Below are 26,966 nucleotides of genomic sequence, written 5' to 3' on the forward strand. Positions count from 1 at the left end.
TGTAACAGGACACCTTCTAAAATCATGATAGTACATCTGGTAGATGCACTTTCAGTGCCGATAGCAAGGGACTCTGATGATTTTGATCCAATGACAGTGAAGGAACAGCAACACACTTGACTTGGAGGTGAACATGCATGGACTACTGCATGTAGCATTGTCTGCAGCTGTTACCATTCTAGCTGGTAGAGGCAATGGATTTGGAAGGTTCTGTTGAAGGAAGCTAGGCAAGTTGCTGCAATGGCATCTTGGATATGTTATAATGCTACGACTGTGTGGTAGCAGTAGGAATGAATATCTAAGGTGAGGATGGGGTATCAATCAAGCAGACACCTTTGTTCTGAACCATCTTGGGTTTCTAGAGTATTAATGGAGCTGCATGTACCCACATAAGTGGAAAGTATTTCATCACATTCCTAGCCTTTGCCTTGTTGATAGCCAATAGGCTTTAGGGAGTATCAGGTGAGGTTACTTACGTCATAATTCCAAGATTCTGAGTTGCCATTGTAGCTTGTCTATGTTAACTCCCAGAATGTTAATTGTCATGGGGTCAGCTACATCATTGAGTATCAAGGGAAATGGCAAGATGCTGTCTGCTGCAGACTGCATTCATGTGGCATGAAACAATCCAAGCATGAATATTATCCAGGCTGTCCTGCACATGTGCAAGGCCTGCCTCAAAATCTGAGGAGTCACACATAACATTATATAATCATTAGTGAATATCCTCAATTCTTGCCACATATTTGAGGAAAGGTTATTGATGAATAAAAGATGATTAGGCATGGGACAGCCCCCAGAACTCCTGCAAAATTCTGGGACTGCAATGACTGGCCTTCAATGATCACAGTCCATGTGATATAAGTATACCCACAATGCTGTTGGAGAGTTGCAGGATTTTGAGCCAACAACCATGCGAATGCAAGGAAGCTTTGGTGTACACAATAATATTAAAAGTAGAGAACTTAGAATTAGAATTCCTACAGTAAGGAAACAGACCTTTTGGTCCAACAAGTCCACACTGACCCACCGAAAAGTATCCCACCCAAATCTATTCCCCATTACTCTACATTTACCCCTGAGAAATTCACCTAACCTCCCTGAACATTGAGCAATTTAGCATGGCCAATTCCCTAACCTGCACATCTTTGGATGCAAAATGCTTTTATAAAGCACACCAAAACTATATTGTCACACTGGGAAGTATTCAATCTAAAAACTACTAAATGTGAGCTGCCAATTTCAAATTCAAGTAACAAACTTCACAATTCAGAAGCATCAGTGGAATGCAACAGTCTAAATTTGTTGCGACTCTAAAAATCAGTAAAATTTGACTTACCAGTCGGATAACGACTCTGGTTTGTCAGGTTCATCCAGTATGCTGGAGACCAGTCCAAATAAATCAGGTGTATTTCCAGAATCTGACAAACTAAACTGGGCCCTGAAATAAGAACATTTCTATAATAATATATTAATCATACTTGAAAAACTACATTTTTGTCCCATGACATAGAATTTTATACAGCTGAAAATAAACTCTTCTGGATTACTAGAATTTCACACTGTTTTCATTTTTAAAAATATTTTTGCAATATAAAGACATACAGGAACAGAAAAGACTGCTGCAATTTATCTCCCCAGTACAAAAGCTTAAAAAAAAAGGCATTCTCTCTTTTAAATAACTGAATACTTCCCTTTGCAAAACAAAACGTCTGCTGAGGTCATGGGTTTATTAAAACACAACCTCATGGTGTGGCCTCCTTGGGTCGATCACGAAGTTGTTACATCTGAACTGTTCTCTTCTGAGTTCAAACATGTGCCCAAAGTTAAGGGTTTGTCACTACATCCAATTATTTATTAGGGTTTACCTTCGCTATAATTCTTAATTTATTAAGCCTGCTTCTTTGGTCTCCATTAACAACCTGTGTCCAATCTCAGTATCAGTTTAGTTGACATCCTCTGTACCAACATCATAAGGATGTCCCATCTGTATTTCATAGTTGTACATGCATTAATCTGGTAAGACCATACAAACACTTTGTACAAATTCACTTGTTATCCCCTAGAACTAGTTATAGAATCTCAAGTTAATGACTTTGGCTCATTTTTGAATTTTGCAAAGCATAATAATTAGGAAAGAATAAAATTCAAAAGTTCATTGGAAAGCAGTGGAGACATTATTCACAAAAAAGTTTGCACAATAAGTTCATTTTCAGTGAGAGAACAAAAATCCAAAATAATATTTGTATCATCGATAGTCACAGGTGAGGTGCCAGAAGACTGGAGGTTGGCAAACGTGGTGCCACTGTTTAAGAAGGGTGGTAAAGACAAGCCGGGGAACTATAGACCGGTGAACTTGACCTCGGTGGTGGGCAAGTTGTTGGAGGGAATCCTGAGGGACAGGATGTACATGTATTTGGAAAGGCAAGGACTGATTGGGGATAGTCAACATGGCTGTGTGCGTGGGAAATCATGTCTCACAAACTTGATTGAGTTTTTTGAAGTAACAAAGAAGATTGATGAGGGCAGAACAGTAGATGCGATCTATATGGACTTCAGTAAGGCGTTCGACAAGGTTCCCCATGGAAGACTGATTAGCAAGGTTAGATTCATGGAATACAGGGAGAACTCGCCATTTCGATACAGAACTGGCTCAAAGGTAGAAGACAGAGGGTTGATTTTCAGACTGGAGGCCTGTGACCAATGGAGTGCTACATGGATCGGTGCTGGGCCCCCTACTTTTTGTCATTTACATAAATGATTTGGATGCGAGCATAAGAGGTACAATTAGTAAGTTTGCAGATGACACCAAAATTGGAGGTGTAGTGGACAGTGAAGAGGTTTACCTCAGATTACAACAGGATCTGGACCAGATGAGCCAATGGGCTGAGAAGTGGCAGATAGAGTTTAATTCACATAAATGCGAGGTGCTACATTTTGGAAAAGCAAACCTTAGCAGGACTTATATACTTAATGGTAAGGACCTAGGGAGTGTTGCTGAACAAAGAGACCTTGGAGTGCAGGTTCATAGCTCCTTGAAAGTGGAGTCACAGGTAGATAGGATAGTGAAGAAGGCATTTGGGATGCTTTCCTTTATTGGTCAGAGTATTGAGTACAGGAGTTGGGAGGTCATGTCGTGGCTGTACAGAACATTGGTTAGGCCACTGTTGGAATATTGCGTGCAATTCTGGTCTCCTTCCTATCGGAAAGATGTTGTGAAACTTGAAAGGGTTCAGAAAAGATTTACAAGGATGTTGCCAGGGTTGGAGGATCTGAGCTACAGGGAGAGGCTGAACAGTCTGGGGCTGTTTTCCCTGGAGCGTCGGAGGCTGTGAGGTGACCTTATAGAGGTTTACAAAATTATGAGGGGCATGGATAGGATAGATAGACAAAGTCTTTTCCCTGGGGTCGGGGAGTCCAGAACTAGAGGGCATAGGTTCAGGGTGAGAGGGGAAAGATATAAAAAAAAAGACCTAAGGGGCAACTTTTTCACGCAGAGGGTGGTACGTGTATGGAATGAGCTGTCAGAGGAAGTGGTGGAGGCTGGTACAATTGCAACATTTTAAGAGGCATTTGGATGGGTATATGAATAGGAAGGATTTGGAGGGATATGGGCCGGGCGCTGGCAAGTGGGACTAGATTGGGTTGGGATATCTGGTCGGCATGGACGGGTTGGACCGAAGGGTCTGTTTCCATGCTGTACATCTCTATGACTATGACTCTATAACTATACAAGGATTTTTTAGTGATATCATTTTTATTGAAATACCATACAATAAAGACTCGCTTAAAAGTAAATTATTACAATTCAAACCATTCGAAGTACTTCATTTCTAAATTGCTTTGTGAAGTGTTATTAAGTAACATAGGTGCCATTTTACATAAGGTTATACCATAAAGAGGAAAAGGAATTAACACTCATGTTTCAAAAATGAGATTCCAGTATCCAATTCATGGCAACTTCCAGTTCCCACATGATCTCCTTATTTTGCTCATTAATACTAGGAATGCTATTCACATTTAGCACTCAAGGGTCCAGGATATTACAGTTAAATGTACAGTAAAGTAGCCCACCAAGCTTACATGCGTTAGACCCAAACTCAGAATATCTTAGTACAGCAGTGCAATATATCACTAGTCCTAGTACCTAGTCCTCATCAGGCTTAACATTATTTGAGAATACTTGGCATGAGGTAAAGGCATGGTGCTAATGTCACTGGACTGAAAATCCAGAAAGAACCTCAGGGTACTGAGAAGGCTGAGGGGTGATATTACAGACGTTTATAAAATCACGACATGCATGAATTGGGTGAAGAGACAAGGTCTTTTTCCCCAGGTTAGGAGAGTCCAAAACTAGAGGAAATTGGTTTAAAGTAAGAGGGAAAAGATTTAAAAGAAACGTGAGAAGGAACTTTTTCATGCGGAGGATGGTGCATGTATGGAACAAGCTGCCAAAGGAGGTGGGGGCAGCAGGTACAATTACAACATTTAAAGGCATCGGGATGGGTACATGAACAGGAAGAATTTAAGAGGGATATGCACCAAATGTTGGCAAATGGAACTAGATCAGTTTAGGATATCTAGGTGGCACGGAAGGATCTGTTTCCATGCTGTCTAACTATATGACAATGACTCTAAGACTACTGTTCTGAAAACACAGGTTTGAATTTAAAAACTTATCTGGAATTAAAATCAAAATGGACCACATAAATCGATACCAATTATTGTACAAACATTAATGTCTTTTCGAGAAGGAAAATCTGGCATAGTTACCCAACTGGCCTACTTATGACTCCAGCTATGTAGTAACGCTTAACTGCCCTCTGAAACTATCTAGAAAGCTACTCAGTTGTACCAAATTACTACAAAGTCTAAAACAAAATGGACAGAATCTGGACAGATGATTCAGCATCAACCAAGGCACTGGGAAAGACAGTGGCAAATATAAAACTGTTGATCCTGGTAAATCCTTGACAGTCTTCAAATGTCAGTGACTCAGACATTATGACTCCTCATGGCATCAAGTCAAAATGGGCAAGGAAAACTCCCACTGATTACAATTTACCACCCTTCTGAAATATATCTGGATGGCTAGTAGCAAAATTGGGAGAATTGTCCCACAAGCAACAGTCTGACATCTTTTGCAAGATAGTCATACTCACGGAATCCAGTATTCAAAACACTGTCAACACCATCACTGGCCATGCCCTGCCTCACTGGCTGGAGAGACCTATCAAAGATGGTAGCATAGTAATACACAGCTCCCTTGATAGTCTTCAACATTGACTCTGATGTCATGATGCCTCATGGCATCAGGTCAAAATGGGCAAGGAAACCTCCCCCACTGATTACCAGTTACACCACCTTCTCCCTCAAATAATGAATCAGTACTCTATATTACGTTTGGAAGACACGCAGAGTGACAAGAGCACAGAATGCACTCTGGGTGTGGGACTTAATATCCATCACTTACAGTGGCAGCATAGCACCATTACTCATCTAACTAGCTGAATCTTAAACAATACCTTTCAAACGTGTAACATCTAGCATCTAGAAAGATGATGTCAACAATGCATGAGTACACCATCACCTGGAAGATCCCTTCCAAAGCACACACCATCCTGATATAGAACTAGATCATTATTCCTTCATTGTCACTAGGCCAACGCCTCATCTTCACCATGGATATCCAATTCCTCTACACCTCCATCTGCCATGACCAGGGCCTCCAAGCCCTCTGTTTTTTTCCCTCTCCAGACGTCCCAACAGTACCCTTCCACCGACACACTCATTCGTTTGGCCGAACTGGTCCTCACCCTTAACAATTTCTCCTTCGAATCCTCCCACTTCCTCCAGACCAAAGGGGTAGCCATGGGCACACGTATGGGCCCCAGCTATGCCTGTCTCTTTGTTGGCTACGTAGAACAGTTGATCTTCCGTAATTACACCGGCACCACTCCCCACCTCTTACTCCACTACTTTAATACTGTATTGGCTCCCACGAGGAGGTTGAGCAATTCATCAACTTCACCAACACATTTCACCCTGACCTTAAATTTACCTGGACCATCTCTGACACCTCCCTCCCCTTCCTGGACCTCTCCATCTCCATTAATGACGACCAACTTGACACTGACATCTTTTACAAACCCAACTCCCACAGCTACCTGGATTATACCTCTTCCCACCCTACTTCTTGCAAAAATGCCATCCCGTATTCCCAATTCCTCCGCCGGATCTGCTCCCAGGAGGACCAGTTCCACCACAGAACACACCAGATGGCCTCCTTCTTTAGAGACCGCAATTTCCCTTCCCACGTGGTTAAAGATGCCCTCCAACGCATCTCGCCCACATCCCACACCTCTGCCCTCAGACCCCACCCCTCCAACCGTAACAAGGACAGAATGCCCCTGGTGCTCACCTTCCACCCCACCAAACTTCGCATAAACCAAATCATCCGCCGACATTTCTGCCACCTCGAAAAAGACCCCACCACCAGGGATATATTTCCCTCCCCACCCCTTTCCACCTTCCTCAAAAACTGTTCCCTCCGTGACTACCTGGTCAGGTCCACGCCCCCCTAAAACTCATCCTCCCATCCTGGCACCTTCCCCTGCCACCGCAGGAACTGTAACACCTGCGCCCACACCTCCTCCCTCACCTCTATCCAAGGCCCTAAAGGAGCCTTCCACATCCAAAGTTTTACCTGCGCATCCATTAATATCATTTATTGTATCCGTTGCTCCCGATGCGGTCTCCTCTACATTGGGGAGACTGGGCGCCTCCTAGCAGAGCGCTTTAGGGAACATCTCCGTGACACCCGCACCAATCAACTACACCGCCCCGTGGCCCAACATTTCAACTCCCCCTCCCACTCTGCCGAGGACATGGAGGTCCTGGGCCTCCTTCACCGCCGCTCCCTCACCACCAGACGCCTGGAGGAAGAACGCCTCATCTTCCGCCTTGGAACACTTCAACCCCAGGACATCAATGTGGACTTCAACAGTTTCCTCATTTCCCCTTCGCCCCCATCTCACCCTAGTTCAAAATTCCAGCTCAGCACTGTCCCCATGACTTGTCCGGACCTGTCCTACCTGCCTATCTCCTTTTCCACCTATGCACTTCACCCTCTCCTCCCTGACCTATCACCTTCATCCCCTCCCCCACTCACCTATTGTACTCTATGCTACTTTCTCCCCACCCCCACCCTCCTCTAGCTTATCTCTCCACACTTCAGGCTCTCTGCCTTTATTCCTGATGAAGGGCTTTAGCCCGAAACTTCGATTTCGCTGCTCCTTGGATGCTACCCGAACTGCTGTGCTCTTCCAGCACCACTAATCCAGAATCTGGTGTCCAGCATCTGCAGTCATTGTTTTTACCAAATTCGTGGAACTCCCTTCCTAACAACACTAAACCCCAAAAACTACAGTGGTTCAAGTGCACTTTTGTAGGTCTTTAAAGATCAACAATAAAGTCTAGCCAGCAATATTCATATCCCAGGAACATTAAGTTAAACAAGTACAATAACACATACCAGCTAAACTCAATGGTGACACTGGAGCATCACTGATTCTAACTATGCACTTAACATAACACTGTTTAAATTGACATTAATATCCAGCAGTTTCTGAATAAAACAATTTATTTACCTCTGTTTAGGTCCATCGTGAAAAGTAACTGGAGGCACACTATCATCAGCAAACACAGACCAATGGCTGTATAAGATAGCTGGATCAACAGAAGGTGTAGAACTGCTGATGCCACTTAACAGAGAAGTTGAGAAAAGCTGCTGTTCCATGTTATCTCCTTACTAAGTTACCTGTTAAATAATTAGAACTTAATACAGAAATTTTTCAAATGTTTGCCAGTTACAACACACATTAAATTAACACATTATCACACATTTTATATTTCCATTTGTAATTAAAAATATTTTCACATTTTCTTATGAAAATGGACCAAATGCAACATTGCACAATCAACAATTTTACATTCAACAGGGGAAGCGTAGAGCAAATCCAAAGTTAAGACACAATGATAAATTCAAATAATTTCAAAATGTGAGTTAAAATCCAGAAGTGTCAAGGTTCTCAGTTAAGTAAAATGCTGATATATTTTCTTGGATTTAACATATCGACTCTAAAACATACAAACTTTGAATACTGGTATGCTTCAGAATTCAATACACCCATTTTAGAGAATCCAACACTCTCAAAGCAGTCATTGGCCTTTTTCATAAATACTCCAGTTTTGTACTGCCAAGTAATTAAGTTCAACTTTTTCCATTCAGTTCTTTTTTCATCAATAAACCAAAAATTAAGTTGGTGTCTTTAACTATTCCTATACTTAGAATATAATCTGCTCCCCATCTTTTATGTTAAGACTATTGGATTGGTGAGTGTCAAGGCCCAATCTGCAATGTTACTAGTAAATGTTAAACACAATTTCGTGAGCTCTTGTAGGTCTCTGTTTCATCAATGGGCAACGTAACATTGTGATTTTCAAAGTCAAAAAATGTGGTGCTGGAAAATCACTGCCAGTCAGGCAGAATCAAAGCAGGAGAACTGATGTTTAGAGCATAAACTCTTCATCAGGAATGGGGGCATGGTCTAAGGGGGCTGAGAGATAAATAGGAGGGGGTGGAAGATAGCTAAGAATGCGACAGGTAGTTGAAGGTGGGGGCATGATGGTGATAGGTCGGAGCAGAAGGTGGAGTGGACTGGATAGGTGGGAAGGAAGATGGGCAGTTCCGAGCTCCGCTCTAGCTTATCACCATCACTCCCCTCCACCATTTACCTATCGCATTCCTCAGCCCCAACCCCCTCACATTTATCTCTCAGTCTCCTTGGAGATCCTCCCTCAATCTTTGTCTCATCCACAAACATACTAAAATCAGGTCACCTACGTTCTCCTCCCAATATACAAACAACAGGTGTCCAAGCACTAATCCCTACAGAACACAACTAGTCACAGATCTCCAATTCAAAAAAGACCCTTCCACCCTGACTCTGACTTCTTTATTCGGCTAGTTCTATAACCATGTTACTAGCTCACCATGGCCCACATGTAACTTTGCCTTTTGTATCAGCCTGCCATAATGACCAAGTCAAAGGCCTTGGTAAAATCTATATAGGCAGTATCTACACCACCAACACCCACGCCCCCCCGACCGAATTCAGCGAACAGCTTTGTCATTTTCTCAAACAAAACTCAAATCAACTTTGTGAGGCATGGCTTTTCCTTCACAAAACCATGTTGCTTATCACTAACTAATTTATATTTTTCCAAATACGAGTAAGTCCTATCCCTAAGATTCTTCTCCATTAATTTCCCTTCCACTGACACACAGCTCAGTGGCATGTAATTTCCCAGATTATCCCCGTTATCCTTCTTAAACAAAGAAACAATGCTGGCTATTCGCCAATCCTCTGGGACCCCTCCTTGACTAAAAAAGATACAAAGATTTTATAAAGGCCCCTGAAGTTTCTTCACCTGCCTCCCTAGGCTGGATTTTAGGGACTTGTCTGCCTAAATGCTTTTCAAAATAGCCAACATCTCCTTTTTCGGGGTGTAGGTTTGCTCGCTGAGCTGTAGGTTTGATATCCAGATGTTTCATTATCTGGCTAGGTAACATCATCAGTGGCGACCTCCAAGTGAAGCGAAGCTGTTGTCTCCTGCTTTCTATTTATGTTTGTCCTGGATGGGGATCCTGGGGTTTGGGGTGATGTCATTTCCTGTTTGTTTTCTGAAGGGTTGATGGATGGTATCTAGATCGATGTGTTTGTTTATGGCATTGTGGTTGGAGTGCCAGGTCTCTAGGAATTCTCTGGCATGTCTTTGCTTAGCTGTCCCAGGATAGGTGTGTTGTCCCAGTCGAAATGGTGGGTTTTTTTTTCATCCGTGTGTAGGGCTACAACACACACAAACAAAGCTGTATCAGAACACTATTCCAATGAGCCGCCACACACTGCAGCACAGACGAACGTCAGAAAACAGAGGAGAACCACCTATACAATGTATTCAAGAAGAACAGATACTCAAAACATACAGTCCGCAGATTGCCCAAGAATAAACCACGACAAGCAGACCAAACACAGCCAGAAACCCTAACCACCTTACCATATATCAAAGAAGTTTCAGAAATGACAGCCATACTACTAAGACCCCTCGGAATCCTAGTAGCACACAAACCCACCAATACTCTCAAACAAAAACTAACAAACTTAAAAGACGCAGTACAACCCATGGACAAAACACCATCTACAAAATTCCATGCAAGGACTGCCACAAACACTACATAGGACAAACAGGAAGAAAGTTAGCCACCAGGCGACATGAACACCAGCTAGCCACAAAAAGACATGACCCTCTCTCCCTCGTAGCCCTACACACGGATGAAAATAAAACCCACCTTTTCGACTGTGACAACACATCTATCCTGAGACAGGCTAAGCAAAGACATGCCAGAGAATTCCTAGAGGCCTGGCACTCCAACCACAACGCCATAAATAAGCACATAGATCTAGATACTATCTATCAACCTCTCAGAAAACGAACAGGAAATGACATCACCACAAACCCCAGGAACTCCATCCAGGACAAATATATAAATAGAAAGCAGGAGACAACAGCTTCGCTTCACGTGGAGGTCGCCACTGATGATGTTACCTAGCCAGGTAATGAAACCTCTGGCTATCAAACCTACAGCTCAGTGAGCAAACCTACACCCTAAACCGCAACCTGGGCTACAAACCTTGCTAAAATCTCTTTTTTCCTATTGACATGTCCTAGAGTATTAACATATGTTCCAGAAACTCACCATCCAGCACATCTTTCTCCTTTGTGAATACTGATGTAAAGTATTTGTTAAAGGACCTCATTCACTTCCTCCGGCTCCACATAAATTCCCTCCTTTGTCCTCGAGTGCACCTCCGCTTTCCTGAGCCAACCTATTGCTCCTCATGTATGTATAAACACCTTTGGATTTTCTTTAGTCTTGCTTGCCAAAGACATCTTTTGAGGTAAACACAATGACTGCAGATGCTGGAAACCAGATTCTGGATTAGTGGTGCTGGAAGAGCACAGCAGTTCAGGCAGCATCCAAGTATCTTCGAAATCGACGTTTCGGGCTAAAGCCCTTCATCAGGAATAAAGGCAGTGAGCCTGAAGCGTGGAGAGATAAGCTAGAGGAGGGTGGGGGTGGGGAAAAAGTAGCATAGAGTACAATGGGTGAGTGGGGGAGGGGATTAAGGTGATAGGTCAAGGAGGAGAGAGTGGAGTGGATAGGTGGAAAAGGAGATAGGAAGGTAGGACAAGTCATGGGGACAGGCTGAGCTGGAAGTTTAGAACTAGGGTGAGGTGGGGAAGGGGAAAATGAGGAAACTGTTGGAGTCCACATTGATGCCCTGGGGTTGAAGTGTTCCGAGGTGGAAGATGAGACGTTCTTCCACCAGATGTCTGGTGGTGAGGGAGCGGCAGTGAAGGATGCCCAGGACCTCCATGTCCTTGGCAGAGTGGGAGGGGGAGTTGAAATGTTGGGCAACGGGGAGGTGTGGTTGATTGGTGTGAGTGTCCCGGAGATGTTCCCTAAAGCGCTCTGCTAGGAGGCGCCCAGTCTCCCCAATGTAGAGGAGACCGCATCGGGAGCAACGGATACAATAAATGATATTAGTGGATGTGCAAGTAAAACTTTGATGGAAGTGGAAGGCTCCTTTAGGGCCTTGGATAGAGGTGAGGGAGGAGGTGTGGGCGCAGGTTTTACAGTTCCTGCGGTGGCAGGGGAAAGTGCTAGGATGGGAGGGTGGGTTGTAGGGGTAGGTGGACCTGACCAGGTAGTCACGGAGGGAACGGTCTTAGCGGAAGGCGAAAAGGGGTGGAGAGGGAAATATATCCCTGGTGGTGGGGTCTGTTTGGAGTGGCGGAAATGTCGGCGGATGATTTGGTTTATGCGAAGGTTTGTAGGGTGGAAGGTGATCACCAGGGGCATTCTGTCCTTGTTACGGTTGGAGGGGTGGGGCCTGAGGGCGGAGGTGCGGGATGTAGACGAGATGCGTTGGAGGGCATCTTTAACCACGTGGGAAGGGAAATTGCGGTCTCTAAAGAAGGAGGCCATCTGGTGTGTTCTGTGGTGGAACTGGTCCTCCTGGGAGCAGATCCTGCAGAGGCGGAAGAATTGGGAATACGGGATGGCATTTTTGCAAGAGGTAGGGTGGGAAGAGGTGTAATCCAGGTAGCTGTGGGAGTTGGTGGGTTTGTAAAAAATGTCAGTGTCAAGTCGGTCGTCATTAATGGAGATTAATCCAGGAAGGGGAGTGAGGTGTCAGAGATGGTCCAGGTAAATTTAAGTCAGGGTGGAATGTGTTGGTGAAGTTGATGAATTGCTCAACCTCCTCGCGGGAGCACGAGGTGGCGCCAATGCAGTCATCAATGTAGCGGAGGAAGAGGTGGGGAGTGGTGCCGGTGTAATTACGGAAGATCAACTGTTCTACATAGCCAAAGAGACAGGCATAGCTGGGGCCCATATGTGTGCCCATGGCTACCCCTAAGGTCTGGAGGAAGTGGGAGGATTCAAAGGAGAAATTGTGAAGGGTGAGGACCAGTTCGGCCAAACGAATGAGAGTGTCGGTGGAAGGGTACTGTTGGGAATGTCTGGAGAGGAAAAAACGGAGGTCTTGGAGGCCCTGGTCATGGCGGATAGAGGTGTAGAGGGATTGGATATCCATGGTGAAGATGAGGCGTTGGGGGCCGGGGAAACGGAAGTCTTGGAGAAGGTGGAGGGCGTGGGTGGTGTCTCAAATGTATGTGGGGAGTTTCTGGACTAGGGGGGAAAGGACAGTGTCGAGGTAGGTAGAGATGAGTTCACTGGGCCAGGGTGGTCAGGCTTGTGGATCTTGGGAAGGAGGTAGAACCGGGCAGTGCGGGGGTCCCGGACTATGGGGTTGGAAACTGTGGGTGGGAGATCTCCTGAGGTGATGAGGTTCCGTATGGTCTGGGAGATGATGGTTTGGCGATGGGGGGTGGGGTCATGGTCGAGGGGGCAGTCAGAAGAGGTGTCCTCGAGTTGTTGTTTGGCTTCAGCGGTATAGAGGTCAGTGCGCCAGACTACCACTGCGCCCCCCCTTATCCGCTGGCTTGATGGTGAGTTAGGATTGAAACAGAGGGATTGGAGGGCTGCGCGTTGTGAGGGTGAGAAATTGGAGTGGGGGAGGGGGGTAGACAGGTTGAGGCGGTTAATGTCCCAGCGGCAGTTGGAAATGAAGAGGTCGAGGGCAGGTAATAGGCCAGTGCGGGGTGTCCAGGTGGATGCAGTGTGTTGGAGGTGGGCGAGAGTCCTGATTGTGAAAGTAAGCTCGGAGGCGGAGGCAACGGAAGAATTGTTCGACGTCACGGCACGTATTAAATTCATTGATGCGTGGACGGAGGGGAATGAAGGTGAGTCCTTTGATGAAGACTGATCGTTCGTCCTCAGTGAGGGGGAGGTCTGGGGGGATGGTGAAAACTCAGCAGGGGTGGGAGCTGGGATCTGGTGTGGGTGTAAGAGCTGGGAGTGGGGGGCGGAACCTGTAACTGGAGTGGGTAACAGTTCTCCTTCAACTACAGATTCAAAAACACCAGCAACAGTTCTCCTTCAAGATCCTCTGCTTGAAGCAATGCGCCGGCCCCTAACCTCTCTACAGTCAGCCCTGCCGCAGCTGAGGGCCACACTCTCTCAGAATTGCAAAGGACCCACTCTGTACTACATCCTCAGGAGAATTCATACTCTCAACAAACAATATTTCAATTCCATCTCAAACATCAAAAACTGTAAGTACAACAAACTTTTATCTACCTACCTCCGTAACCAGGGCTCCTCAAACATTCCAGAAGATTCCCCAGCCTTGGAATCTATTCCACCATTAGCCATGCGGCTGACGCAGCTGCCACCCCCACGCTGATTGAGGATGTCACTTCTGTCCCCATCATGGCCACTCCCACAACCACTTCCACCCCTCACAATTCCTCATGCATCACACGTGACATCACTTCCGCCCTTCACATCATCGCTGATACCACATGCTCAGTGACTTCTACCACCCCTACTGCCGTGGTCACCACCACTTCTGCCACCATCGACGTCACTCACCTGCATTCTGCTGACATGCCCCCCACAGACCCCACTGTCACTATCCCCACCCCCCAGAATGACGAGGGGAACACTACCCCTGCTCATGACTCCACCCCCATTCCCCACCATCACACCCACTCCAATTACAGGTTCCGCCCCCACTCCCAGCTCTACACCCACACCAGATCCCAGCTCCCAGCCCTGCCCTGCTACGTACAGCAGTTGATCTTCTGTAATTACACCGGCACCACTCCCCACCTCTTCCTCCGCTACATTGATGACTGCATTGGCGCCACCTCGTGCTCCCGCGAGGAGGGTGAGCAATTCACCAACACATTCCACCCTGACCTTAAATTTACCTGGACCATCTCTGACACCTCACTCCCCTTCCTGGACCTCTCCATCTCCATTAATGACGACCGACTTGACACTGACATTTTTTACAAACACACCAACTCCCACAGCTACCTGGATTACACCTCTTCCCACCCTACCTCTTGCAAAAATGCCATCCCGTATTCCCAATTCCTCCGCCTCCGCGGGATCTGCTCCCAGGAGGACCAGTTCCACCACAGAACACACCAGATGGCCTCCTTCTTCAGAGACCGCAATTTCCCTTCCCACGTGGTTAAAGATGCCCTCCAAAGCATCTTGTCTACATCCCGCACCTCCGCCCTCAGACCCCACCCCTCCAACCGTAACAAGGACAGAACGCCCCTGGTGCTCACCTTCCACCCTACCAACCTTCGCATAAACCAAATCATCCACCGACATTTCCACCGCCTCCAAACAGACTCCACCACCAGGGATATATTTCCCTCCCCATCCCTTTCCGCCTTCCGCAAAGACTGTTCCCTCCGTGACTACCTGGTCAGGTCCACGCCCGCCTACAGCCCACCCTCCTGTCCTGGCACTTTCCCCTGCCACCGCAGGAACTGTAAAACCTGCGCCCACACTTACTCCCTCACCTCTATCCAAGGCCCTAAAGGAGCCTTCCACATCCAAAGTTTTACTTGCACATCCACTAATATCATTTACTGTATCCGTTGCTCCCGATGCGGTCTCCTCTACATTGGGGAGATTGGGCGCCTCCTAGCAGAGCGCTTTAGGGAACATCTCCAAGACACCCGCACCAATCAACCACACCGTCCCGTGGCCCAACATTTCAACTCCCCCTCCCGTGCTGCCGAGGACATGGAGGTCCTGGGCCTCCTTCACCGCCGCTCCCTCACCACCAGACGCCTGGAGGAAGAACGCCTCATCTTCCGCCTTGGAACACTTCAACCCCAGGGCATCAATGTGGACTTCAACAGTTTCCTTATTTCCCCTTCCCCCACGTCACCCTAGTTCTACACTTCCAGCTCAGCACTGTCCCCATGACTTGTCCGGACTTGTCCGACCTGCCTATCTCCTTTTCCACCTATCCACTCCACCCTCTCCTCCCTGACCTATCACCTTCATCCCCTCCCCCACTCACCCATTGTACTCTATGCTACTTTCTCCCCACCCCCACCCTCCTCTAGCTTATCTCTTCATGCTTCAGGCTCACTGCCTTTATTCCTGATGAAGGGCTTTTGCCTGAAACGTGGATTTCGAAGCTACTTGGATGCTGCCTGAACTGCTGTGCTCTTCCAGCACCACTAATCCAGAAAGACATTTCTTGGCCCCATGTAGTACTCCTGATTCCTTGTTTCAGTTATTTCCTACCATCTCAGTCGTCTTCGAGGGCTCTGTCTGTTTTCAATTTCCTAAAAACTTTACATATGCCTCCTTTTTTTGACTAAGCTCTCAATTTCTGTTGTTATCCAAGGTTCCTGAACCATGCCATCCTTATCCTTCATTTCCACAAGAACATACTGGCCCCTGAACTCTAATCAACTGACCTTCAAAAAGATTCCAACATGTCAGATGTGGATTTACCTTCTAACAGTTGCCCCCAATCTACATTCCTTAGTTCCTGCCTAATATTGTAGCAGTTAACATTTCCCAATTTAATACTTCCACCTGAGTAATTGAAAAAATATACTTTATTCTTTAAAATATATTTATCTATATTCACATGTACTAAATCAGTTCTGTACTGTCTTCGCATATCAAGAAAAACAAACATTAGAATTTGAAATTCGTTGCAGTTGCGAAAACCAAAGGCATTTCTTATTCAAGCAGAGTATTTACATCCATAGAGGCAACAAGAGGATCTGATAACTGAACAGGCTGTAGAGCACAGAGTCTTGTGTCATAGATCTGTTCAAGACGAACCTCGACAAAAACCACTGTATTCCTCCCCAACTTCCTTTGTAAAGGCACATTCCAGCAGATAACAGTCTCTACTCAAGCTCCTGACAGCTCCTTCGATTAGTTGGGTATTGTCTTTCTCACCACCAGGCAAGAAATGTCTTAGTGCTTGTTAGAAAGTTCTGGTGATGAGGTATTCTGCCAAATGACTTGTGACAGTTTGCTCAGGTAACAACCCAACAAAATCCATTCTCTCTTTTTCCCTGCAGGGTCTTGATGATGCTAATGTGCTGACCACTTCTTGATGGACTTGTGGCCCATAGGTTTTTCTTTGCAAATTTCTTCATCAAGGTAAGGTGACACAGAATGACATTTCTCCAGAATTCTTTGGCAAATGCACATTCAAGGAGATGCATGTGTAACTATTGTATCTCTCTCTCCAGGCACTACTCACTCAGTCTTCAAACCTGGTTACTGAGCGGCCAACCCAAATCTGCGACCCTCTTCTCAGCCATGGTCACTGAGCTGACTTTTGCCAGAATGTTCCTCAGTCACTTCTCATGAATGCCCTCTGTTATATGCTGTTCCTCACTGCCTTTATTCCTGATGAAGGGCTTTTGCCTGAAACGTGGATTTCGAAGCTACTTGGATGCTGCCTGAACTGCTGTGCTCTTCCAGCACCTGCGATCCCCTTCTCAGTCGTGGTGACTCAGCCCATTTTTCCTCAAATTCTCCTTAGTTTCTTCTTACCAATGCCCTCTATTCAAAATATTTCCTGCATTTCTGTTCATTTCCAGAATCTGCAGTACTTTATTTCTGTATTTGTGTAACAAATTGATTCATCCTAAAATTTTCTAACTCAAATTTAATTGAACTGAAATGGAAGTGCAAATTCTTCCCATACAAACCTTTCCACTAATAACGCACTGCAAGACATCTAACTAAATATGTTCATAGAATGTAAAATGAACTGTTTCACTGGACTAGTATCCAGACAGCCAAGCTAATGCTCTGGAGACATGGGTTCAAAACATGGTGATGAAGAAAAATGAATTTAAATTTAAAAATTGGGAAACAATCATTTAACCATTGACAACTGTCATAAAAAACCTATTTGTGTCATTAATGCCCTTCCAGGAAGGAAACTGGTTGTCCTTACCCTTCGGGCTACACATGAGGTCAGAGGCTAAGAATCTTAGAGTGACTAGCTCACACACTGACTACCCAAGATTTGTCCACCATTTAAAAGGAACAAGTCAGGATTTGAAGGCATGTGCCCCACTTGTCTGGACAAGTGCAGCTCCAAGACTCAAGAAGCTTCACACTATCCAGGACAAAACAGCCCACTTGGTTAGCACCATATCCACAAATATTCACTCCCTCCAGCACAGATGTGCAGTATCAGCAATACGTACCACCTACAAACTGCCCTGCAGAAATTCACCAAGGCAGCTTAGACCTGACCATCCAAACCATTTTATGTTTTGCATATTAAGTCATACATTCTTTTGCACTTCCCCAAAAGATTGCTCAAACTGGTTAAGACTGATATGGAATATTATTTTTAGGAAAGAAATGGACAAGGGAGTGTACCATTTCAATTTTCTTTTTATATGGAACATCGATGCAAATATATTTGTTTGATAACTTGTGATCTGGAGACTGTATCCATGTTAGAACTGTAGCACTTTGAAATATATAACTAACAGTTTATAATATAGATTAGAAATTTGATTTATCCAAGCTTTTGCTCACATATCTACTAAACAAAGTTACAAGAATTGCTTTTGTTCCAATTAGACATGAAAGGAATAATTGCTAATTATACCAAGATATTCTATTATTATCCAACATTCCCACAGCCTACATCAGCCAGAGTAAACTTGATAATGACTTTTCAGTTTTTAGCTTAAATAATTATACCATACCTGTGATTAATGATGACTGAAGGAGGAAGCTGAACAGACCAATTTCTTGTAGAGAAATTCAGATCCCTTTTCCACATCAGTATCATTGCCATCAATGTAAGGACTTACAAACGTTGAAGTAGGTTCAGGCTAAAAACACAAAAACTGAATGTTTTTGAAAACAAACAAAGACTGATTAATAATATGATGACCTACAACTGTCATTAAAACTAATCTTTACTTCAGAAATTAAAGCACCTATTGCACAGAATCTTTAAATTACAACCACTTTACAGCAACAGATCTTATTTTATTCAGCAGGGTGCCCAAAGTGGGAGTCGGGTCTGCACAACTGAAATTTTAGAATCATGAAATTGGAGGCACAAGTAGCTCTTTTCCCATGGTTTCCTCTCCCTGCCTCCATAGGTCTTCTGTAGTACCAACTCAAGGGCAATTAGATGCAGTCAATAAATGCAAGCCTGGTCAACGTGACTCACATCCCATGAATTAAAAGAAAATTGGAAAAATCTGGTTTAACAGACAGTTGCCAGGGAAACAAGTAGAGATGTAGCTAGAGTTTGAGGTAAGGTTAAAGACAATTTCATTTCGATTAGTTAAATAGGAGGGACCAGTATTCAAATGAAAGGCCCTGGGGAGTGGAGTCAAGAAAATAATCTTAATAGCAAAGAGAAAGGGTTATCTTTACATTCTGGAGTGGTCCTGGTATTGAGAGCATTTCTGACAGTTGATAACAAGACTTCATTGTGCTGTATATGGTTCACACACATCTGTCAATGCATTATTAAACCAGTTTTAAACCAATAGAGTTTAAAGTAACATTTTAGTTTAACTTACTTTCCCCCTCATGTAGCACCATCTAAATACCTCCCTCAGATTGGATTCAGTAGGTGTCTGATATGGTAGCACACATTAGGCTAGTTAGTAAGGTAAAGCCCATGGTATTGGAGGCTGTTTACTAGCAGTGAGAGAAGGTTAGTTAACTAGTAGAAGACAGCGTTGGGATAAAGGGGACATTTTCAGGATGGCAAACTGTAACTAGTGAAGTACCACAAAGATCAGTGCTGGGACCACAATTACTTACAATATATATTAATGACCTGCTTGAGGAAATGGAATATACTGCAGTCAAATTTGTGGATGACACCAAGTTGGTGAGAAGGCAAGTGGTGAGGATGATACAAAGATTCAGCAGATGGATATGGACAGGTTAAACAAATGGTCAAAAACTTGGCAGATGGATATAATGTGGGAAAATGTGAGGTTATACAGTTGGCAAGAAGAACAAAGAACCTGAAGTTCTGAAGGAAAGTCCCATCAGATTCAAAGCATTAACTCTGTTTCTCTCTTTCACAAATGTTGCTAGGCCTGCTGAGCTTTTCAAGTATTTTCTACTTGTTTCAGATTTCCAGAGTCTGCAGTTATTTTATTTTTGTTTGAATAACTTACAGCCAACCAGGTACTTGCTGGTTCTTGCGAAGAACAATCCACTTGGTCCCATTCCCCAGGGCTTTTTCCAAATCTTTAGGCTTTCTTGTCCTTCGAGTTTTTATTCAAGTGTCTTTTGAATACAGCTGTTGAACTTGTACCAACACCACCCTATATCAGTGTAGTCCGAACACTAACCACTTTGTTGCATTATAAAAGTCTCTCATTCTTTTGCTAAACATCTTACAACTGTATCCTCTGGTTCATCAAACTTTCAGCCACTGAAAACAATTGCTCGTTGTTTGTTCTACCTAAACACTAAATCATTTTAACTTGCTTTATCAAATCTCCATGTAGATCTTTTTGCTTGAAAAGAAAACAGATTCTCCAGTCTATCCATTTAATTGTAATTACTAATGATTAGAACCATTTCAACAATTTCAATACCATCCACAAATATTTCAACACAATCTTGGAGCATGCATTGTGCTTTTTTGTTTCAATGTGGACCATTTTGCACTTCTCCGCATTTCATTTAATCTGCCTTTTCTTTTGCCGATTCACATATTTTGTCCAACCCCTACTATAATTTCTAAGGTGAATCCTTTTATTCCACTACTCCTAATTTAATAATGTCTGCATAGTTTACTACAACTTACATCAAATTTTTTATTCCATGGTATGTAACTTAGAAACAGCACAGGGGTCCCCAATTTAAGAGCATACCCCTACTTGGGTGCAATTTTAAATACCTGACACATGACTATTTCCTGTACTTATGAATGGCTGCTTTTTAATGTTCTGCACTGTGTGACTCAGGAATGGAACCCATTCGCAACCCAGAGATTGCCTGTAATGATCTCAGCACTGAATCTTAAAGCATCAACTTCAAACTTTCACCCATTCTGGCAAAATCATTTTCACTCAGTGAGTAGTTAAGAATATGGATGATTACTCAGATAAAAATAAAATGCAAAGGTGAGTGGAAGAAGCAGGAGATTGACGCATTTAATGAACTGGCACAGGTCCGATGAGCCAAATGGCCTCTTTCCTCAACATAACACTTAAGTGATTCCATGGCTTAAATTAAATGGCTCAATCAACTACATGGGAGTTTAATTATTGAATGTTCACAAAGTTGAGGTGTCAACCTGGTGAAGTCACAAACAGGGGTATTCTCATGCCAAACAGCATAAACAAAAATTGATAGACAAAGTGTAGTGAAACAGAAGAATCTTGGAGTTCAGGTGCACAGTTCCTGAAAGTGGAGTCACACGTAGACAGGGCAGTGAAGCAGACCTGTGGCACACTGGCCTTCATCAGTCAGTGCACAGAGTGTAGAAATCAGGCAGTTATATTGCAGTTGCACAGGATGTTGGTAAGGCTGCACTTGGAGTATGGTGTTCAGTTTTGGTCACCTTGCTATAGGAAAAATATTCAAGATTGGTTATTAAACTGGAAAGAGTGTAGAAGAAATTTACAAAGATGTTGCCAAGACTCAAAAGTCTGAGTTATAGGGAGAGGTTGAACAAGCTAGGACATTTTTCTTTAAAGCATAGGAAACGGAGGGGAGAATCTTATACAAGTGTATAAGATCATGAGAGATATGGATAGGGTGAATGCACACAGTCTTTTTCACCCCCGGGTTGAGGAATCGAGGACTAGAGGGCGTCAGTTTAAGATTAGAGGGGAAAGAATAAAAGGAGCCTGAGGGGCAACTTTTTATTTTTCACAGGGTGGTACGCATATGGAATGTTAAGCCAGCGGAAGTAGTTGCGGTGGGTACACTAACAAGATTTAAAAGGCATTTGGACAAACATATGGATAGAAAGGGTTTAGAAGGATATGGGCCAAGTGCAGGTAAGTGGGTTAGCATGGATCAACATTTTGGTCAGCACAAAGCAGTTTGGGCCTAAGAACATACAACATAGAACAGTACAGCACAGAACAGGCCCTTCAACCCACGATGTTGTGCCGACCATTGATCCTCATGTAAGGTAAACCTAATGTACGAACCCTCAAATTTCTGTGACCATATGCATGTCCAGCAGTCTCTTAAATATCCCCAATGACCTCACTTCCACAACTGCTGCTGGCAACGCATTCCATGCTCTCTCAACTCTCTGCGTAAAGAACCCACCTCTGACATCTTTCCACCAAACAGCTTAAAACTATGACCCCTAGTGTTAACAATTTCTGCCCTGGGAAGAAGTCTCTGGCTATCAACTCTATCTATGCCTCTCATTATCTTGTACATCTCAATTAGGTCCCCCTCTTTCTTCTTTTTTCCAATGAAAAAAGTCTGAGGTCAGTCAACCTCTCTTCGTAAAATAAGCCCTCCATTCCAGGCAGTATCCTGGTAAACCTCCACTGAACCCTCTCCAAAGCATCCACATCTTTCCTATAATAGGGCGACCAGAACTGGACACAGTATTCCAAATGCGGTCTAACCAAAGTTTTATAGAGTTGCAACAAGATCTCACGGCTCTTAAACTCAATCCCCCTGTTAATGAAAGCCAAAACACCATATGCGTTCTTAACAACCCTGTCCACTTGGGTGGCAATTTTAAGGGATCTATGTACCTGCACACCAAGATCCCTCTGTTCCTCCACACTGCCAAGAATCCTGTCTTTAATCCTGTACTCAACTTTCAAGTTCGACCTTCCAGAATGCATCACTTCGCATTTATCCAGGTTGAACTCCATCTGCCACCTCTCAACCCATCTCTGCATCCTGTCAATGTCACGCTGCAGCCTACTACAGTCCTCTATACTGTCAACAACACCTCCAACCTCTGTGTCATCTGCAAACTTGCTAACCCATCCTTCAATCTCCTCATCCAAGTTAATAATAAATATTACACAGAGTAGAGGCCCAAGAACAGAGCCCTGTGGAGCACCACTCACCGCTGACTTCCAGGCAGAATACCTTCCTTCCACTACCACTTGCTGTCTTCTGTCGACCAGCCAATTCTGTATCCAGACAGCTAAATTTCCCTGTATCCCATTCCTCCTGACCTTCTGAACGAGACTACCATGGGGAACCTTATTAAATGCCTTGCTGAAGCCCATATACACCACATCCACAGCTCGACCCTCATTAACTTGTCTAGTAACATCCTCAAAGAACTCAATAAGATTTGTGAGGCATGACCTGCCCCTCACAAAGCCATGCTGACTGCATTTAATCAAGCCATGCTCTTCCAGATGGTCATAAATCCAATCCCTTAGAATCCTTTCTAACACCTTGCAGACAACAGACGTGAGACTGACTGGTCTGTAATTGCCGGGGATTTCCCTATTTCCTTTCTTGAAGAGAGGAATTACATTTGCCTCCCTCCAGTCCTCAGGTACGACTCCGGTGGAGAGTGAGGATACAAAGATCTTCGCAAGCGGCGAAGCAAACACATTTCTCGTTTCCCAAAGCAGCCGAGGACAAATCTGGTCTGCCCTGGCAACTTATCAATCTTAATGTTTGTCAAAATTTTCAGCACATCAGCTTCCTCAATCTCTATCCGTTCCAGCATGCTTACCTGCTCCTCAATGGTTTCATTCACTACAAGGTCCTTTTCTTTAGTAAAGACAGAAGCAAAAAAAACTCATTTAGGGCTTCCCCTAACTTCTCAGACTCTATACAAGGGTGTTGCCTGGGTTGGAGGGATATGGGCCAAATGCTGGCAAATGGGACTCGATTTATATGGGGTATCTGGTCAGCATGGACGAAGGGTCTGGTTCTGTTCTGTATATCTCTATGACTCTATGACAAGGACTGTGTATCAACCAAAACTAAAGGCATGAATCAGCGCCATTGCTTCTTTTTTATCTGCATTCAGAAAAGCAAGAGATTCACAGTAGGTGACAGTACCATCCAAAACGGAGGAAAAACAAAAAGAATTGATGAAAGTATTTAGTTTTTCTTTCAAGATCTGTGGATATTACTGGCAAGGTCTGCATTTAGAATCATAGAGATGTGCAGCACAGAAACAGGCCCTTCGGTCCAACTAGTCCATGCCAACCTAATCTAGTCCAATTTGCCAGCATTTGGCCCATATCCCTCGAAACCCTTCCTATTCATATACCCATCCAGATGCCTTTTAAATGTCTCAATTGTACCAGCCTCCAGCACTTCCTCTGGCAGCTCATTCCATACACGTACCACCCTCTGCGTGAAAAGGTTGCCCCTTAGGTCCCTTTTATATCTTTCCCCTCTCACCCTAAACCTATGTCCTTTAGTTCTGGATTCCCCCACCCCAGGGAAAAGACTTTGTCTACTTATCCTATCCATGCCTCTCATGATTTTACAAACCTCTATAAGGTCACCCCTGAATCTCCAACACTCCAGGGAAAATAGCCCCACCTATTCAGCCTCTCTCTACAGCTCATATCCTCCAACTCTAGCAACATCCTTTGTAAATCTTTTCTGAACCCTTTCAAGTTTCACAAAATTCTTCCTACAGGAGGGAGAACAGAATTGCACAGAATACTCCAAATGTGGCCTAACCATTGTCTTGCACAGCTGCAACATGACCTTCCAACTCAGAGACTCAATGTACTGACCAATAAAGGAAAGCATACCAAATGCCATCTTCAAGAACAAAAGAACAAAGAAAATTTACAACCGAGGAACAGGCCATTCGACCCTCCAAGCCTGAGCCGATCCAAATCCTCTGTCTAAACCTGTCGCCTAATTCCTAAGCATCTGTATCCCTCTGCTCCCCAACTACTCATGCATCTCTCCACAATCCTATCTACCTGCAACTCCACTTTCAAGAAATTATGAACCCGAACTCCAAGGTCTCTTTGTTCGGCAACAATCCCCAGAACCTTACCATTGAGTCTTGCCCTGATTTCCCTTTTCAAAATGCAGAACCTCGCATTTATCTAAATTAAACTCCATGTGCCACTCCTCGGCTCACTGGCCCATCTGATCAAGATCCCATTACCATCTGATGTTAACCTTCTTCACTGTTCATATACCTTCAACTTTAGTATCATTTGCAAACTTACTAACCATACCTCCTATGTTCACATCCAAATCATTTACATAAATGATAGAAAGCAGTGGATGCAGCATCGATCCTTATGGTCACAGGCCTCCAGTCTGAAAAGCAACCCTCCACCACCACCCTTCTACCTTCGAGCCAATTCTACATCAGATACCTAGTTCTCCTTGTATTCTGTGTGATCTCATCTTGCTAACCAGTCTACCATGAGAAACCTTGTCAAACGTCTTATTGGACTCCATGAAGATCACATCCACCACTCCGCCGTCATCAATCCTCTCTGTTACTTCTTTAAAAAACTCAATCAAGTTTGTGAGACATGATTTCCCACAGACAAAGCCATGTTGACTATCCCTGATCAGTCCTTGCCTTTCCAAATACATGTACATCCTGTCCCTCAGGATTCCCTCCAACAACTTGCCCATTACCAATGTCAGGCTCACTGGCCTATAGTTCCCTGGCTTTCCTCATCAATTTTCTTAAATAGAGACACAACGTTAGCTAACCTCCATTCTTCTGGCACCTCATCTGTGACCAATGATATAACTATTTCAACAAGGGGTCCAGAAATCTCTTCCTTAGCTTTCCACAGTTCTAGGGTACACTTGATTATGTCCTGGGGGATATATCCTACATGCATTTAAGACATCCAGCACCTCCTCTTCTGTAATTTGGACATTTTTCAAGATGTCACCATTTATTTCCCCACGTTGTCTATCTTCCATGTCCTTCTCCACAGTAAACATTGGTGCAAAATACTTGTTTAGTATCTCACCCATATCCTGCAGTTTCACACAGACAGCCTTGCTGATCTTTGAGGAGCCCTATTCTCTCCCTTGTTACCTTTTTGTCCTTAATGTATTTGTAGAATCCCTTTGGAGTCTCCTTAACCCTATTTGCCAAAGGTAGTTCATATACCCTTTTTGCCCTCTTGATATCCCTCTTAAGAATATTCCTACTGCCTTTATACTCTTCTAGGGATTCATTCAATCTCTGCTGTCCATACCTGACATATACTTTCTTCTTAGCTTGACCAAAACCTCAATTTCTCTAGTCATCCAGCATTCCATACACCTACCAGTCTATTCCTTCAATCTAACTGGAACATACTATCTCTGGTCTCTCCCTCATTTTTGAAGGCTTCTCATTTTCCAGCTGTTCTTTACCTAACCTACAAACACATACCCCCAATCAACTTTCTTGTTGAAAGTTCTTGTTTAATACTATCAAAATTGGCCGTCCTTCAATTTAAAATTTCAACTTTTAGATCCGGTCTATCCTTTTCCATCACTATTTTAAAACTAATAGAATTATGATCGGTGGCTGCAAAGTGCTTCCCCATTGACACTTCAGTCACTTGACCTGCCTTATTTCCCAAGAGGAGGTCAAGCTTTGCACCTTCTCTAGATGCATCCACATACTGAATCAGAAAATGTTTTTACACACACTTAAATTCCTCTCCATATCACTCCCTTAAGACTATGCCAGTCCTAGTCTCTGTTTAGAAAATTAAAATCCTCTATTATTCACAAGATCTCCTTCCAAATTTGTTTCTCAATTTCTTGCTGACTACTGGGAGTCTATAAGGTGATAATGCCTTTCTAATTTCTCAATTCCACCCAACTAACTTCCCTGGACGTATTCCCAGGAATATCCTCCCTAAGTCCTGCAGTAATGTTAACCTTAATCAAAAACACCACTCTCTCTCTCTTTCTCCCCTTTCTAATCTTCCTAGCATATCAGTCTCCTGTAACATTAAGCTGCGAGTCCTGGCCAGCCCGGAGTCATGTCTCTGTAATTGCTGTGGTGTCCTTGTCCCATGTTTCCAACCATGCCCTCAGTTAATCTGCTTTACATAGAAAAAATAGAACATAGAAAAATACAGCGCTGTACAGGCCCTTTGGCCTACGATGTTGCGCCGATCCAAGCCCACCTAACCTACACTAGCCCACTATCCTCTATATGCCTATCCAATGCCCATTTAAATGCCCATAAAGAGGCAGAGTCCACCACTGCCACTAGCAGGGCATTCCATGAACTCACGACTCGCTGAGTAAAGAATCTACCCCTAACATCTGTCCTATACCTACCACCCCTTAATTTAAAGCTATGCCCCCTCATAATAGCTGACTCCATATGTGGAAAAAGGTTCTCATGGTCAACCCTATCTAAACCCCTAATCATTTTGTACACCTCTATCAAGTCACCCCTAAACCTTCATTTCTCCAATGAAAACAGCCCCAAGTGCCTCAGCCTTTCCTCATCCGATCT

At 44.0% G+C, this 26,966-nt stretch overlaps 1 protein-coding gene across 3 annotated transcripts in view; it reads right to left on the reverse strand.

The window, feature by feature from the left end:
- The window catches only part of LOC140480839 (meiosis-specific coiled-coil domain-containing protein MEIOC-like), an 81,144-nt gene that overhangs the window by 21,787 nt on the left and 32,391 nt on the right, over positions 1 to 26,966 (reverse strand). The window contains exons 2-5 of one of the 3 annotated variants that reach the window (XM_072576309.1): positions 18,268 to 18,396; positions 9,493 to 9,910; positions 7,650 to 7,819; positions 1,340 to 1,441 (exon numbers count right to left, since the gene is read on the reverse strand). In XM_072576309.1, the coding sequence (XP_072432410.1) occupies positions 1,340 to 1,441; positions 7,650 to 7,798 (251 nt within the window). In that variant the 5' untranslated portion in view covers positions 7,799 to 7,819; positions 9,493 to 9,910; positions 18,268 to 18,396. Of the gene's footprint in view, positions 1 to 1,339; positions 1,442 to 7,649; positions 7,820 to 9,492; positions 9,911 to 18,267; positions 18,412 to 26,966 lie in introns of all 3 variants that reach the window. The other 2 variants (XM_072576308.1, XM_072576307.1) reach the window with 2 other exon arrangements.

The sequence above is a fragment of the Chiloscyllium punctatum genome, chromosome 8 (assembly GCF_047496795.1).
Source record: "Chiloscyllium punctatum isolate Juve2018m chromosome 8, sChiPun1.3, whole genome shotgun sequence".
Classification (NCBI taxonomy): Eukaryota; Metazoa; Chordata; class Chondrichthyes; order Orectolobiformes; family Hemiscylliidae; genus Chiloscyllium; species Chiloscyllium punctatum.